Below are 18,749 nucleotides of genomic sequence, written 5' to 3' on the forward strand. Positions count from 1 at the left end.
TATACGACGTGCTAAGACATATCAGAAATTATAAGTTTTCCTCATTAAATCACAGAAATTGCACACTGTGCTTATATGAATATATGTTTATGCATTTGTTTTCTCACTACTCATTTATTTACGTGTGCATATACATATGTACAAACATCTAACGGTTGATAAAAATAGCGTGGCAAGAATACTCGGCATAGCTAATCAAACAGGTCAGCAAGTGACACATGTGCAGTCAAACACAGCACCGCGGCCAACACACATTGCCGCGGAAAGCCGGCACATTCGCCAGCGCTAATCTAGCGAAAAAGCGTCGCGACTGTCGAATCGGCGGTGGCTTGAACGTTTCGGTAAACGGTGTGCCAAAGCGGCTGCTAGCCAACCAAGCACATAACTAGACACACTGAGTGGGTCAAAAAGCCAGTATGTGACCGAGTGTTGCCCCACTATCTCACAGTGACAGTGGTGAATGCACGTCTCCGTAGCGTGTTTTAGCCGCTTTATTTCGTTGCTGAGTCCGTGTGTGTGTCTGTGTGTCGGTTGGAAGCACGCGTTGCGCCAACTCGACAGCTGAGCGGTGACTCGGCGAGGGCAACACAAGAGCCGGCTGTGCTAACGGCTCATTATAGTTGCAATTGCATGTAACGGTGTTTATAATTACAGTTATTGCAGACAGTGGAATGCGAGAACAGAAGACGGACAGCGTTGTTGGTCACTTTGTTTGATTTCCTGCCGCGTAAAGGCTGCGTGCCGCGTGCTGCCAGCAAACTACATATATATCGCTTTTATGCTGGCGTTTTGAATAACGGTTAAATATTGATGAAACAAAGTGTGCATACAAAATGGTGCCGATAAAAATAAATATTTCGAGTGCGTGTTGGAGAGTGTGACATGCAAAATGCTTGTAAAAATATGAAAAAATATTTCCTTTTTTTCAACTCTCACATAGTGTTTCTAAAAATGAAAGTTTAATGTGACCGCGAGCCTATTTTCACCAGTGTGTGTGTGTTTGATATTTCATATTTTTTGAAAATTTAAAAAACTGTATGTGCAACATGGTGCCGCCACCGAACCTATCCAAGTATTTAATGAATGTGCGCTCGTCTCAACGTAAATTTCCGCAAGGCCCGCCGCAATCACCACCAAACCCGCAACAACAACAACAGCAACAGCAACATAAATACCAAAAACCACAATCGGCGCAGAAACAACAACGCAATATATATGATTGTAAGTAAGCGCGGTCGATATGAGAACGCCTTAGGGAATTCATCAAGAAGTTGGTCTAATAAATTAGTCACAGCATAGGAGCGATAGAATGACCTTTCCGATATCATTTATTCTTCATTTATGGCATTATCTATTCTTCATTATTGAGCAATATTTCAAAAATTATGATAGCTTGGATGTTGATTATTTGAGTGTAATCCGCTTAAATGATAAAGCGCATTTTCACCTTGGTAGGTTTGTTAATCGCCAAAATTGCCTCCAAAATTGTCAAAAAACAAACGTATCCTGAACGTGGCACTGTTTGGTGTGGATGTTGTGCTGCAGGCATAATTGGGCGAAACTGTTTTGAAAAAGAGGCCGGTCAAGCAGTGAATGTTACTGCTGATCGATTTTCTTTGTCGAGATCGGATGATTCTGATTTGGCCAATATGTGCATAGTTGTAGTATATAGCAATGCCGCCAATGAAACTACCAATTTATTGAAGGAAATTTTCGTGAGCTCACTATCTCGCGTCATGGATCTGTGGTTTGGCGCCACTGCTGTAAAAAGTGTTCGAAAATGGGGCCAGTAGGCTTGAAATAATTTTCAAAACATATAATATTATTAAATTCTTGGCCATAACATTAAATTATATGCTTTTTATTTCATGTTGAAAACCATAAGTCTAATATACACACTATATGCACAAAAAAAATCTAAATTTGATTGATTTTAGTGTTAGTTACTGTTAATGCCCATCGAACTATATTAAAGACTTTAAAGTCTAATCGAAATTTGCGAAATCGCAAAATAGATACAGAATAAAAAGTCCGATAGATATGGTAAAGAAAACGCGTTTTAACTCAATACTCAAAACAAAGCCTTTTGAATTTTTTTTTGCATAAAGTTAAATTAATAAAATTTAAAATTCTTGATCTTGAACAAATATAGACAAAAGGGTACATTTCGCAAAAACAAAAAAATGTTTAAGAAGCAAGCAACTTTTGCTGGGTGAAACGCTTGAAATATACTTGGTAGCCTTATAGAGAGAGATGTCAAGATTTATGGAGATTACACGCGTTCTGTGGAGTAGGGCAATTCTGTACATTGAAATCTAAACTTGGTAAGATATAATCTCATTCACTGAAGTTTTTTAAAATAGCTGGTTCAGCATGGCGTTGTGTTCATAAACAAGAGGACGTGAAAGCGATTTGTGGAAAGCAGAAGTCCACTTTTGAAAGTTCCTTTACATATGTATAATTGTGAGCTCATCCAAGAGAGAATGTTATATTAACTATTAAGAAACTTTGTATAGACGGCGGTTAAAAATTGTATATGGACGCTGATTTACCGCTAAAGAGCGTTGTTCAAAAAAACAGAAATTTCTTAGTAAGAGCTATCCTTCCTTCACTTTTTAATATTTTCGTCAGTTAAAGAGATCGACGGTCGTCCAGAACGAGGCATGTGTTCAACGATCTCTCGATCGTCTTTGAAGGCCTTGTACCACTCGTAGGCTTGTGTTTTTGATACAACTGAATCACCGTAAGCCTTTTCCTTCGCAATGATTTCGCTCAAGAAATTTGGTTAGAAATATAAAATTAGAGACAAATGCTTTCTTCGATATTTTTATCCATCGCATCGCACAACTGAGTTGTATCGTAACAAACTGGTTGCCAGACAGGTCATATTTGGCATATTAATTAAGGACAGTCCTACCAACTAAGCAAAATACATTTTTTTGAAATATCATTTACCCGGGAATTTAAATTACAATTTCCGGGTACTATTTTGTCACAATGTATGTACATGACAGTCTCTCTTCATTCGGTTGAATACATCGGAAAAAACAGCTGAGTGCTTTGAGTCGCTTGCCATTACCTTAAATAGATTGTTACTAAAATCTTTTGCTCAATTTTTTACTAACTTATAGTGACTTCCGATACAATATTGCTTTTTAAACACTTTTTCAGATGTCTGCAAACACTTCTCATAACATTACGTCAGTATCTAATTTTCAATGATTAGTTCTCAACATGAGTACTTATACTTATAAATATACTAGCTTGTCAAATATCTCCCTTCCGCCTTTTTGTCTTTTGAATTTCGCGGCTATGTAAATTAGTAAAAATGCTTTTTTTTACTTTCACTGCGATGTTACTCGCTTTATTCTTTATTGCTTAATGAATTCTAGCATTCCACTTCAACCTGAGCTGAATTGCTTGTTTTGCTCCACGGAGAAACGGTTATTTTTTGTTCTTTTGAGCTGCAGATCTTGGCGGGAAAACAGAGCTATGCGGGAGTTGTTGTTTATTGGTATGCTAGCCAGTCAGCGAACGCCACGCACATACCGCACATATTGAGAATTGAATGCAAGAATAGGTTGAGCTCAGATTATGGCATTAACCTTTGTGTCATTGTTTGATTTTATTAACCCTCGTGTTTGACAACAGGTGTATCTTGACTTGTATACAGCGCTACAGCGCTCGTATCTGGCAATACTATACATCTTTGAAAGGTCTTGACATAACCTACAAAACGACGCTATGCATGGTTAGCTTGGATATTGCGTTCAACAGTTATATGTAGACGTGTAAACATGGAGTTCACTAACGCCGAAATTCGCGAAATTTTAAAGTTTTCTTCGTTAAATGCAAATCCGCTAGAGAAACGTTCCGTGAGATGAATGTTGTTTTGGGGGATGGTACTCTATCACTTCGAACTGCGTTGGAATGGTTTCGATGATTCAGAGCGGGGGAAAACGGCACCATGGATAAGCCAGCCGGTGGAACCTGTGACGACGAATACCGATCAAATCATGGAAAACATCGAGTAAGACCGGCATGTGGGATCTCGTGACATCGCCCAGAAGATGGGAGTTGGTTACCAAACTACTTTTAACCATCTGCAGAAGGCTGGATACAGAAAAAAGCTTGATGTTTGGGTGCCTCATGATTTGACGCAAAAAACCTTCTGGACCGAATCAACGCCTGCGATATGCTACTGAATCGGAACGAACTCGACACATTTTTGAAGCGTATGGTGACTGGCGACGATAAAAGGATCACATATGATAATATCAAACGAAAACGGTCGTGGTCGAAGGCCGGTGAATCGTCCCAAACAGTGGCCAAACCGGCATTGACGGCCAGGAAGGTTTTTCTGTGTGTTTGGTGGAATTGGAAGGGAATCATCCACTATAAGTTGCTCCCATATGACCAGACGCTTAATTCTATCATCTACTGCGAACAACTGGAACAGAAGCGTCCAGAATTGGCCAACAGGAAGGGTGTAGTGTTCCACCAGGACAACGAAAGACCATACACTTCGTTGGTGACTCGTCAGAAGCTACGGGAGCCCGGACATAGCGCCAAGTGATTACCACCTGCTCCTGTCTATAGCGAACGCCCTGGTGTGAAGTTAAACTGAAAAGAGGCTTGTGAAAAGGGGCTGTCCGAGTTCTTCGCAAATAAGGAGGCGGGGCTTCCACGAGGGGGGTATTATGAAGTTGCCGTCTAGATGGAAACAGATTACCGAACGAAACGGCGCGTATTTGAACTAAATCCGATCACTGTAACATTTTCTATAAAGCATTGAATAAAGAGCAAAAAGCGGAAGGGAGATATTTGCCAACTTTATATTACAATTTTATGAGGCTCACACATTAATGCAGCCATTTTGACTAATGTGTATTATACGGCGCAAGTTTTGATTTCACTGCTTTTATTTTGTAATTGTGATAGTAATCCCTATTTAGGAATAAAACGGTCAGTAATAAATACAAGTATAAATGTAATATTTGTAGTGCCCATATGATCAGGTTTCAATGATTATCCATTATTTACGCAATTATTACTTGTACTCGTATACTTTACTCATTTATTGTTAAGCTTATGAAAGCCTTAGGTTGCGTAGGTTGCAACTCATTGCAGTCACGTTCGATCGGCCACAAGAATGACATGCTTGCTCGCAAAATATAGGCGATATCTAGTGCTTACATACATATCTAAATATATATGTATGTACTTTTATGAATATCAAAACACATAAAATCAATTGCTATCCCATAGCGGCCAAACCAAACGCAATTAATTGTGCCGTCTCTGGGGTAACAGGAAATAATAGTTTGTGAGTGCGTGTGCGTGTGCATAGTTTTTGCTTTTTGTACAGGCATATTTTATGAATGTCCAACTCTTGACATTTATTTCATATTTATTTGATTTAATTTTTAATCAGGCGCTAATTGATTCTATCACCAAAGCAAAATTAATTATTTAGAGCGTATAGCGGTCAAAATGAAAATGCAGCATAATTTCCGTGTCAGCTCATGAGTGGATGTATTACACATATATCTATATATACATAATATAGATAGATATGATGTATTTGGGAATAAAATATTTGGCCCTTTTTGAACTTCTCCTTTTAATATATTGAAACTAGTATTGATATGATTATTGTCATTAATATATATTTGATCCCTTAGATTGCCAAATGGAATAATTTACGTTTTCATTTAAAGATGATTTATTTAATTCATAATGGTTAGGTTATAAATTGCTGATGCATCGTATATATAATATGTATATAGTCGAAAAAGTATTTTCGTATTTTGTCAATAGATGTCATTGCAGTCGTATATCTCCAGTGCTACCAATCACATTGTGTCATACTATATAGTCTTGGAAAGGCTTAAAAAAAATTTAAGCTTCATTTAACAAACTAAAATTAAATTCGGGGAAGTTGACAAAAGTTACAGCTGTTCAAAATTGAGTGAAAATAATGAAGAAATTCTCTATATTTTGAAATTTTTGTATAAAAAAGGCAAGAATGCCACGCAAGTCACCAATGAAATTTGTGAAGTTAACGGAGACGATGCTGTATCAGTTCGTGTAGCACAACACTGGCTCTCTCGCGTCTGTTCCAAAAATTTTGAAATTTCGATTTATACTGATGAAAGTTTTACACTAATGGAATCGATCAAAATGGGAAATATTTGTTTATTAACTTATTAGTATCAATATAAAGAAAATAAGTTGAAGTTTGATTAGAAATGCGAAAAGACTTTTTCGACTACCGAATATATTGAGTTTGCCATGAAGGTTGTTACATCCAAAGCATCGGCGACCCTATGAAATATGTATATAAATGGGCAGCATAGTGAGCTGAGTTGATTGAGCCATGTCTGTCCGTCTGTTTGTCATTGTATGAACTAGTTACCCAGCTTTTAAACCATCGTTTTGAAAATTTACGCACAAATTTTTCTCACAAGGTAGATGCTCATTTATCGTAACCGCCGAAGTCGAACAAGTATATCATATAGCTGCCATAAAAACTGAAGGATCAAACACATGTCCTTCATGACAAAGTCTCTTCACGAAATTTTGCATAGGCTATTATCCAAGGTAACACAATAATCTTCGAAAAAATTATTCAGATCGGAAAACTATAGCATATAGCAGCCATATTAAACTAACCAATCAAAATTAAGATAAAGATGGTAAATATCTTTTAATGCTCTTTTGTGCCAAAAAAATGCACCTGCGAGCTGAAGTTGAATGGGTTTTCTTGTTTATATTAATTAAGGGGGGAGCCTCTGCCCCCATTTTTTTTGCTTAAATCTCTTTAAAAATAATATAAGAATACGTCCCCAAAGGTTTAGATGGGAATTTGAAATATTTTCGAAGCTAGAAGGGAAATAGTGACCGAGCGTCTAGCAGATATATGAGCGATTAGGCAGAAAGAGAAAACTTTAGCGGGCAATTTCTCGGTTTTTATTTTTACGATTTTTCTTAATTGGCAGGCAGGATAGAAAGAAAACTAAACGACGTATGGAATTGGGGTAAAGTTTATTATCTTTGGCATTAAATTATCTTCTATTTAAACTAAAAAAAAAACTAAGAAAAGTCAAATTTGAACATATTTTCAAACAACATAAAATAAATTTTTTTGGTCAAAAACCACCTTTTTCAGTTTTAAAATTCTTTTTTAGCTTAAATAAGTTAGATAAGTTATTAACAAATATAAATCTCGTTGAATTTTTTTGTTTCCGATAGAAATTGCGACCTGCAGATGCATCGGGCAATTGCTTCCCAAAGCCAGAATATCAAAGAGCTTCGTATTGAAAAAATTTGTGAATGATGTTTAAATATATAACTATAAACCCAAAAAATTTCACTTTAATCACTTCTTTCTTTCCGTCCCAAAAAAGTCCTCAAAAAATGGATTTTTTGAAGCCTCTAAATTTGTTAAGTTATATGTATTTTATAAAAGTTATGCTCACTTAGGCATTGTATCACTAATCTGATCCCACTCTTGATAATATAAAATTAAGGGCCAGCCCCATAAATACTTCAAGAAAAGGGCCCGCACTGAGGCTAGAGTCGAGAAAAATCTCTTAGCACTCTAAAACGGGTATGTTTCTTGAATTAGAAAGCTTTCATGACGATTATATGTACAAGGTCTGTCGCAAAAGAAACAGAACTTTTTAAATATAACTGTTTCTGGTGGCGCCACCTACTGGTGGGTATATGAAATAAAAAGTTTGATTTCTTATTGACATTTCGTAAAAATTTTAAGACGATTGGATAACTACTGTCGATGTTTCGATCAAAAAGTGACAGCAGCTTTTGGTCATCGGTCGTAAAATGCATTTTGAAGAAAGAGCAAATATTAAATTTTGTTTTAAACTTGGGAAAACGTTTACTGAAACATTTCAAATGATGCAAAAAGTTTATGGTGATCACTGCCTATCCCGTAGTAATGTGCATGAGTGGTTTAAGCGATTCCAAGAAGGTCGTGAGGACCTCTGTGACGATCAGAAGTCAGGAAGGCCAAAATTAGTGTCTACCCAAAACAATATTGAAAAATTGCAGGAATTTATTAAGAATAGACCGAAATCGTCTTTGCATTACATGGAAATGGAGTTAAATATCACCAAAGACTCCATTAATCGCATTTTGATAGATAAATTGGGTCTACGGAAGGTGTGCTCCAAGTTTGTTCCGCACAAATTGACTGAAGAGCAAAAATTGCTACGAATCCAACATTGAAAGGATTTGATTAAGGAGTTGAGAAAAGACATAAACTAAAAATACTCGATTGTGACTGGTGATGAAACGTGGTGCTTTCAATATGATCCCGTAACCAAACGTCAAAGTGCCAAATGGAAGCATCTAGACGAGCCATCACCGAAAAAAAAGTCGTCTTCAGAAGTCAAAAATAAAGACAACGCTGATTTGTTTTTACGATTCCGAGGGTATTGTACACAGAGAGTTCGTCCCACCTGTCCAAACGATTATTGCTGTGTTTTACCTTGGTATTATGAAGCGTCTTTTGTCACGCATTCGTCGTGCTCGACCACAATACCGTGCGGCAGGGTCCTGGCGCTTGTTGCACGATAATGCGCCTTGTCATCGGTCGAGGCTTGTCACTGATTTTTTGACAAAAAACTCCATACTTATCACTCATTCTACTCACCTGATCTGGCACCCTGTGATTTTTACCTATTTGGAAAACTTCATTTGCCCATGAAAGGGCACTGGTTTCAAGACATTTCAGCTATCCAAAAGGCGACGACCGATATTCTCAAGGGCATTCCGAAAAATGACCTTAAACACTCATTTGAAATGCTAATTGACCGGGCTAAACGCTGTACCGAAGCACAAGGAAACTACTTTGAATAAAAAAAATATAACTTTTGAAAAATATTAATTTTTTGTTGTTTTTTTTAACAGTCCTTTCTTTTGCGACAGACCTTGTATTTTGCCTTGGAGCTTCTTCACTACTATATATATATCTTATTCGTTTTCGTTGGAAGAAAACATAATCACATCCTTGGTTTCTCAACATACCAGCACCAGTGCTTTAAAAGATGAAAATAAAATATTTGCATTCAAAATTAAAGAAAACTTGTTTTTACATTTGTGATGGATGGCTTCAAAAGTTCCAAAAAATATTCGGCATTAGAATTCAGCTGTTTTAAAAGAGCGCCGTGTAAAGTCGAAGAAATTACATTTTTGTGTTGCTCAAACGCCACTGAATCTCAGAGGCTTAAAATCTTGGTAATTGGAAAAACAAAAATCCGAGCTACCTTAAAAGACTTTCAGTGTCTCAGCGAGTACAAAAGCTTAAAATCCGCCTGGTTGAAGTCGGCTGTATTCAAAGAACTGTTTCCCGAATCATTCGTTCTACAGGTACAGGTACCTTTTGGATTTTGCCAAAACTTTTTTAAAAATTTGGTGTTTTTAAGTAGAAATAATTTTTTAAGGAGAAAAAATTGCCAATTAAAGGTCTTTTCTTAATTGTCAACGCTCTTTTACTTCTATATGAATCTGAACTGGCAGCAGAATATGGGAAAATCTTCGTAATGCCACCAAACATTACTGCTCTCATTCAACCGATAGATCAAAATGCAATAAAAATAATGAAGGTGCACTTAAGCTGTCTACCTAATGCTAGGTACTTGTAATGCGAATAACGATATTGAAAAAGATTACGAATCATAGAAGGACTTCTTTCAGAGGCATCGGGGAAAACCAAATTGAATAAGAAGTTGAAACTTTAAACAAATCGGTAGAGTGAGCTACTCATGAAGCTGTCGATAAAATTATTTGAATATATTGTGACCGTTAAGGGAGAAACAGAAATAACAAAAAAAAATAACTGTTTATTAAGCGACAGCTTTCCCAAACTTACATTTTCTACCATATCTCTTCAGTACAAATTAATACGTATATGAAACAGAAATAAAATGTCAATCTAAATGTATAAAAATATATTACACAGTACAACAGCTAATCTGGGGGGTGAGAAATTCCAAGTCAGGGTGATGGTACTAGGTCAGTACAGTAAAACCCTCAAAGGGTTTGGCGTTCGTATGTGTCAGTTTTTTTTTATGACCTTTAAAATTTTTTCCTTATCTTGATGTTTTTTCGCTTAGTTGTAACATTTTTTTTTAATGCTTTGCGGTCTTCAAAGCGGCTACATAAAATAATGGGTTGTCAAAAAAGTTTTGCGGTATTTTTATTGAATTTTTTTTTATTGAAATTGAAATGAATTTTTGATGACTCATGCCCAACTCTTGACCGATGCTACGGCTGCTATTATGCCGGTCTCTTTCGACCAATTCAGCGATTTTATCGCAATTTTCGACGACAGGCCTTCCGGAGCGTGGCGCATCTTCGATCACCTCTACACCAGAACGAAAACGTTGAAACCATCGTTGTGCGGTGGAAATGGAAACTGTATCGGGTCCATAAACTGCACAAATTTTATTGGCGGCTCGAGATGCATTTTGCCTTTATCGTAGTAGTACTGTAAAATATGCCGCATTTTCTCTTTATTTTGCTCCATGTTTGCGACGCTATAACTCACGAACGACTTAAAAGAAACGACAATCAATCAAACCCGTGTTAGCGCGTGAAATGAGCTTTCCAAAAAGGTATAGCAAGGTTTCATTATTTTATTCACAAATTGAAGTCTAATCTTCTTTTATTTTCAGCGTTCACTTGAAGCGACAGATATAGGGATTCTTGCTCCTATCTTTAAAAAACGATGCACTGTTTTGAAAAATTTTTGCATCGCAAACAATTCCAACGCGTCTAAAAGTTTTGGATCTCTTTGTTTGATTTTAACCAGTTCCCTGAAATATATTAATTCAAAATTTTTAGTTAGAAAATATAATCTGGAAGAAAAAAGATTTTTAACCTTTTCCACATTCTAAATTCAAGCGCGATCTTCTACATCAGCGGACTATTGCTTTCTAAATTACGAACAGCTCTCCTGCATCTCAATAACGTCAAGATTTATGCATTTATTTATTAAAATGTTTTTCAATTTTGGAAAGCAGCTCTCGATGTTTTAAAAATCGTTCATTGATTTTATTCTAAAAATTATCTAAAAACGGCATATAAATTGATCTGCGGTAAAATTCTTCCGGTTCGCCTTCATAATTGTCGCGATTAGTTTGCCGTTTCGCCAAACGCGGAATTTTGATTTCTAAATCTAATTCTCCGGCTATTGTTTTAACTGATTCAAAAATTAGTTTAAACGATTGTTCAGAATCCTTACGCATTTCACTAATTTCAGCATACAAATAATTTGCATAAACAACGCAGCTGCTCAAAACACAGTCTATTTGCTACAAACATAGGCTTATGTGTTTTGATAATGCAAAATTGGCTTTTAGTACGCACATAATTCATTTGTTCTATTCTCATTCACGCTCTAATCATTAGGTGGCAAGTGTTGCCTTGAGCTAGAAAAAATTAAAGTATTATATGTTGCCAAGCAAAAAAGTATCAAAGAGTATCAAAAGTACAACCGTTGTTTTAAAAAAATTTTCATTTGAAAACACAAATAATAGAGTAAAGTTATTATTATCTAATTCAGACTAGTTTTTTTTTCTGGTTGTTTTATTAAAATATAGACATTTTAGATTAAGACACTCAAGTATTTTTTTTGCAAATAGCATAATTTTTTTTTTAATTTAAATTTATTTCACAACAGTTTGTTCATAGAACGAGAACTGAAAGTCATAACAAATGAGTTTTTTATTTTTCCTGTATTATGATTAACAATAAACTCTAAAAATAATAAAGAAACCTTATTGGTGACTTCTTTTTCAGTTCAGAACTAATTTTCAAAAGAAGCCATTTTTCGAATCACACAATTCCCTTAAATCTAAAATCCAGTTCAGCAGCCACAGAGTTATAAGGCATCATCTCATTACTCATAACTCATTACTTTTGAAGCAAATTAAAAAAATGTCTCTGTCCAGTTTATATTTTTCTGGGTTTTTTAATTGGCCTACATTCCCAAGAACTTTTTAATACTATCCAGATAATAATAGGTTTTGTTTTTTAGTTTAACATTTTTCATATTTTTCAAAAAAATTAAATTCTATCAGCAGAAAAGTGTGGAAAATAGGCCGTTTTGTGAACAAAAAAAAAGTATCAAATCACAAAATTTAGAAAAAAGTATCCAAAAGATACAATTGTATCATCGTCGGCTTGAAAGATTGCTTTGAAAAACAACAAATTACAATTTTTTCAGAATGACTATGTAGAATGAGAAATTCTACTATTTAAAATTCAATCACTTTGGGGGTTTAACTTACCCCTGACCAACCCCCAAGTGTCTCGCCCCTGTCGCTTGCCCATATAAAAATTTTAGCTGAATACTCTGTAAGATTTCCTTAAGGCAACTTCTTTCAGTTAAAGTCATTTTAAAATCTACAAGTTTTATTTAAAGTTCAATTTACTGTACAAAATATGAGTGAATAATAAACTTGCTCTCTTTCCACATACTACAATATATAGAAGATCATATGTAAGTCGAAAACGATTGTGGACTTTTCAATAAGGATGAAACCAGGCTTTTCCCACTTTCGATTTGCTTTTGCTTTTAAATATAAATTTTTTCGCGAAATAAAATGTAATCCATTCCGCATACGACATTAACAAGGGGTGGTATATGTAAACATATACAAATACACAAACATACATATATATGTACATATTATTAATTTCGCCTATTAGCTTAAATATTCAAAGGTAGAACCTTTTAATACAAATATTTAATTATTTCGAATTTTTATTTTTTTTTTTTAATAAATTTTATAGCCTAGATTATATTTCAGCGATAAATTTAGCATTCATTAATAGCTTGTATGATGATAATTTTGTTAAATTAACATAAACTGCTAAAATTTTATTTTTAGAGAAAAAAAATCATTAATAAACATTTTGGTCGCACGATAAAATCTGTTAAATATTTAAAAAATTTTTATAAATCGACAACCCAGCTTTAACTATTTTGATGAACTTTTTTTAAAGTAATTTTTAGAGTAAAACGCATGCCGGACTTTCCAATCCTTTGTCTTGAAAGCATTTGCATGAACATTTTAGATAAAAGCAATTCGTTTTTTGCGTTTCCATTACTTGAATGATGTTTGCGAAAAGCAAGAAGTAAAAAATGCAATCTAGAAATTCGTTTAGTTAAATTTGATCGATACAAACTTGATTGTAATTGAATTGCAGACAGCAAAACATCGCAAACGGACGAGGAGAAGCAACGCGACCGACAGCGCAGCGAGCGAGAAGCGAAGAAAGAGGAGCAGGACGCCATCAATTACAAGGTGAGTAAAGCCTGCACACACAAACATATAAACAAACACACACACACATACACATACACAAACAAACAGGCTCAGGCTCAGGCTCAGCAAGTAAGACACAAAACCAAAATGAAAGAAAATATGTAAAAAAGACACAGCGTCTGTCGCAATTTCCTTTTATTTTTTTTTAGTTTTTAATGAATGATTTATTTTCACCTGCAGCCAGAAAGACACAAGCCACACAAATCACAAATGCACTCACTCACTTACTAACCGATAGCTAAGAATTTACGAGTCTCCCTTCTCACTTGCCTGTGTTTTGCAGCGCGACAAGGAGGCACGTGAGGCGCGTTTACTCGATCTGGAAATACGCCGACAACAGAAGCGTGAGGAGCATAAGCAGCAGCATCAGTTGCACCAACAACAACAACAGCAGCAGCAGCAGTCAGAGTCCGGCACGAGCGAGAAGAGTCCACCCACAACATCGGGTCAGTCGCAACAACAACAGCAGCAGCAACAGCAACAGCAACAGCAACAACAACAGCAACAGCACGTGACTGGCGCTGGCAGCAGCAGCAGCGGCCCGACCACAGCGCCCCGCATACAAACGCCACCAGATCGTTCGTGTCCGCCAGCGTTTCGCAGTCGATCCATCGAGCGCGAGCTACACTACGAGCGCAAAAGGTATTCGGCACCGGAAACAGCCGAAATCAAGGTAAGCAAACGTGCAGGGAAATGTGTGCGAGTATGTGTGTGCTGGTATGTGAACGTGATTGCAATTTCCGTTTGTTCAGCGCCCAATTTGGACAGCTCATTAAAGCGTCAACTGCGGTTTGCTTTGTTTTTGTTTTTTTCCTTTGCGTGCGGCTTCCATCACGCCTCATCACAGTCGTTTATATTTTAATTCGTTTCGACAGCGCAGAAGATTGACTTCTCAGTTTAATTTCTTCTCCCTTCATCGTGTGTCCGTTGCCTTCTTTACTGCCACATCTTCATTAAGCCTATTTCCAGCTTTTGAAATATTTTTCTTATTATACGTTTTGCACATAAATTTCTTGCAGGAGGGTGTAAGCACGACACCATCACCGCAGGCTATAACTGGACCGCCGCCAGCCACACATCATTCGGTGGTGGCGGGCCCTCCGGCAACAGCAGCAGCTGCTACAGCTGCTATAATACCCATATTACCGCTTGGAGTTGCCACCTTGCGTGATGACTCCACGGAATCCGAGCAATCCGTGACGTGTACGCAGGCCCAGCCAGATGCGTATCATCGCATTATGTAAGTGAAAAAAGAAATATTTTAAGTTAAATTTATTTACTATATATGTATATCACTGCAAAGAATTTCAAGTGAATTTAATGCGGAAATTAAAAAAATTTATTATTTTAGCGGAAGTGGATAAAGACTGGAAAATGTGCACGCGACCACAAGTTAAGAAAAATTATCATGTGAATATAATTGAAATAAATATGAAATTGTTAGTTCTTCTTAGAAGCATAATTCTCTTCATATGCTTGTACAATTTCCTTGACTATGCGACATTGACATTATGTACTGATTGTAGGCAGCCTCCAAAATGTTCATAATAGTTATGTTTTTGTTTGTCCTTTGCTTCAAAATAGGCCTCAATGTTGATGATCGCCTCTTCACTGGACGAAAGTTTCTTCCTGGGGAGCATTTCCTTCTCTGCCCATTTACCGACGAGGGAGCTATGGGTGTGAAGAAGCTGTTGGAGTAGAGGGGCAGTGAGCTTCTTTACGGATGGGTCAAAAATGGAGGGATGTACTCTCGGGAGCTCCCTATCAACTCTAGTTTCAGACTTCCCGACTATTGCAGAGTCTTCCAAGCCGAGGTTGCAGCCACCAAGGTAGCAGTAGATCTGCTACTCCGGAGTGCGGCCTCTTTAGAGAAGTGACCATTCTCTCAGATAGTAGAGTGGCGATACTAGTCTTGAACTCATTGACAATGCGTTCAAGGCTGGTCGAGGAATGACTAAAGCATCGAGTGTCTTTGTGATAAGACAAGTATCGGGACATAGCAGAAACGCAGGAAATTGTAAAGCTGATGAGCTAGCAAGGAAATACACCTTGGAACCGCTATCGGTAGTATGAGAGAGGGTACGCAGTCGCAAAAGCTTTTTGAGAATCTAATGATCTCTTTGCCATTAGTAAGGTTAGCCTCTCCCTAGTTGAGGGTATTCGAGAGGAAAGGGAAGAAAACACTAACAAAAAAAGTAAGGAAGTGCTAGGTTTGGGTGTAATGAATATTTTAACTGACGCCACTTGCATGAATCACCAGGTGTTGGCAAAACTTTGTGTTAAATATGGAAAGTATCGAGTAACGTCTTGTTTTCAACCATTTAAGCCAAAAGGATGCACTTTATTAGAAAGAGACCCTTGAAATTGTTTTAAGATTTTTCAGATCGAAAATATTTAATAATAACGGCTCTATCAGTAAGATCGACGTGATGTTAAAAATTTTCTCACGACGGCCGGGTCTATGTAACCGGAACGGACCCGAATTCTTATCCGGCCAAGGACTTTCAACTCCGTAGAATTCTGCCGCTAAAACAACAACAACGTGACGTTAAAAAGAAACACTCAAGCGGGCAAAAAGGAGTTCTGTTTTTTTTTCACCAGATATTTTTATGCTATTTGTGATTTGAACAAAATGTCGGTCAAATGGCGAACGCAGATCCATTTGTATATATCCACCCGTTTATGTCAATCTTTAATTACGCGGTGCAGCATTTCAGCTGGAATATCGGCTATAGTGTGCCCAATGTTGTCTTCAACTTCCTCGATCGTTGCTAGTTTACTGGTGTGAAGCTGTGATTTAACATGTCCCCAGTAAAAATAATCTAAAGGCGTTTAATCACACGATCTTGGCGGCCATTTAGCTGATCCACGTTTCGAAATTAACGAGTCGTCCAACTTTGTGTGCAATATGTCCATGTTTAGAAGTGAAACATGGGGCGACGCACCGTTTTGTTGGAATTTGAGATTGTCTGTGTCGCTTTCATTAAAGTCCGAGGAAAAAAGTTGATCAACAAAGTGTTATAACGCTCGCTATTGATGGTAACATTACTTCTTGCCACATTTCGAAAGACATAAGTCCGATGATGCCGCCATACCACAATCCGCACCAAACGGAAAAGTAGATAATTTGTCGATGAGCGTTTTTCATTGTTTTTCCGAATATTTAAATTTGCGAAATAATTTTAGAATTGCACTCACCACACTTTAATACACCACGTCAAAACTCACCACACTTGAATTCCCCACACATAAGTGAAGCAAGTAGAACTGACCACATACTAACTTACGATATAACCGATTATATTTTAGCCACTATAACGTAGTAAAAGCAAATCGTTTTTTTTTCCTGAAGAAGAACTGTCAAATAATAAATAATAATAATAATATTTTATTTTATCTCTCTATTATTAGATTACCACTTAACTTTTGTATTTATAACTCACCATACTTTAGCTCACCACATTAAAACTCACCAGGCCTAAATTAAGAATGTATAGCTTCCCGTGTGCATGGTAGTCGATTCCACTTAATCAAATATTTTTTCTGAAAAATGTGAATTTGAGTAATACTTTTGGACAATTTAGTCCAATCATTATAGTAAGTTCACCTCGGAATCCGATAGGTATACCCTACCATATGTTGGTTTTGAGACAACTTTAGGGTGTCAATATAGAAATATTTACAGACCTACAAATGGGTATATCGAATTCCGAGATTCTTACCTAATTTAAGCTTAAATGACTGGACTAATTTCCAAGCGTTGTACCAAAGTGAAACATAGCGTCCTGAAATGACCAACCTTACTGAACACACTGGCACAATTTTAAACAAAACTGTAAACAAACATGGCCGCCCTGAGCTGTCAAAACCCCGTCATACCTATTGGTAGTCCCTGTACATACTTCATATGGTCTCCTAGATTTTTTTGTGTGTTACAAATATCGTGGTGAATTTATTGTACCCTGTTCAGGACATAAAGTAGACCTAATGCTGTGTTGTCAAATGTGGAGACCATCTACCTTCAACTTGCTACTATTAGCAAAAAACAGTAAGACTTATCACATAATTTTAAAATTCTTGATTTATTCTTGTAAATCTACGTGTCATCATCAACATCAAGTACCATTTCAAACCTATAACAACATACAAAAAATAAGTCCTTATGCCTGCATAGAAATGTAAGTATATAATTTTCCGAAACAAATACGTTCCACTCGTACTTATTTGAGGTCAAAAAGGGAAGCATTTTGCAATTATCTGCTCACTGCTGCGTGAAGTGGCCACCAGTGCCCAACATTGCAGAACTAATGAAATAATCGATTCTTGATTTCGTGCAACACGCACCAACACACACACACTCGCGCACCAACAGCAGTGGCAGCAACATATCGATTTTGTGAATGAGTGTGTGTGTGTGCGTGCGGAAATTTCTATTTCATTTTTTATTTTTACCATTTCTCGCAATTATATGTTGGATTGGAGGGAAACTGGCGCTGTTTGGCCAAAACCAGTGGCAATGCGCAAAGTAGCAACAACTTACATGCATTTGTGTGTGTGCCCCCGCCGGCCCCAACGGCGAGTAGCAATGTGGCAAATGTAAATTGTATTGCATTTTAAATGCAATCAGGTTGCCAGAACGCCCTGTAGGGCGGGTCGGCTTACGTGCGGACTGACGCTTGCTCGACTGCACGCGGCACCGTTGAGTGAATTTGGTTTGCTGGTATGACGCTACGCTTGCCTGCTTGGTTAGCCCTTTCGCTGTTATTGTAGTTCTTCTCGCTCATTTTGTTGTTGCGTTTGTGATTCCCTTCGTTACCCACACAAGCGCAGATAGGAATGAGCGCAACTTACAGGCGAAGCGAAAAAATCACTTGAGCATTCGGGCTTTCACACACACAGACTCACACTTGCGAGAATATTTGTAAGCACACATATATACCTACATACATATGTACATGCCCACAAACATACTTTCACACATCCATACATATACATATGTACATGTGTTCGTATGAAAGCTATGCATTTGTTTGGTTTTCGCTTGAAGGCGCTTTCCCCCAACCGAGTGGTTTCCGCGTCGGAGTCTTATGTAAGTGCCAGTTACAAATGGCAAGTTGTTGGGCGGAAAGCGAAAAGCGTAAAGCGAAATAAGAATTGCATGTGCTCGTGCACTTTGCTGCCTCTCGCACTCGCTTAACTCAGTTTATTATTGTTGGCATATTTGCTTTTTACAGCTATGCCATTAATATACTGGCTGCCGTGTTGCTGGTTTGTGTGAAGGACAATGTCAAGAGCTCACACCTCGAACTCATTACAGAATTTGATTTAACGGATTTTTGTTTTTCGATTCTGCTATGATTTATATATTCTCGGTGACTGCGATGGGAATAA

At 37.1% G+C, this 18,749-nt stretch overlaps 1 protein-coding gene across 1 annotated transcript in view; it reads left to right on the forward strand.

The window, feature by feature from the left end:
• Positions 1-245: 245 nt before the first annotated feature.
• The window catches only part of LOC120775174 (voltage-gated potassium channel subunit beta-2), a 166,130-nt gene continuing 147,626 nt past the window's right edge, over positions 246-18,749 (forward strand). The window contains exons 1-4 of the mRNA XM_040105226.1: positions 246-1,221; positions 13,240-13,337; positions 13,642-14,031; positions 14,378-14,598. Of these exons, the coding sequence (XP_039961160.1) occupies positions 1,038-1,221; positions 13,240-13,337; positions 13,642-14,031; positions 14,378-14,598 (893 nt within the window). The 5' untranslated portion in view covers positions 246-1,037. The remainder of the gene's footprint in view (positions 1,222-13,239; positions 13,338-13,641; positions 14,032-14,377; positions 14,599-18,749) is intronic.

This window comes from Bactrocera tryoni, chromosome 4 (assembly GCF_016617805.1).
Source record: "Bactrocera tryoni isolate S06 chromosome 4, CSIRO_BtryS06_freeze2, whole genome shotgun sequence".
NCBI classification, from domain to species: domain Eukaryota; kingdom Metazoa; phylum Arthropoda; class Insecta; order Diptera; family Tephritidae; genus Bactrocera; species Bactrocera tryoni.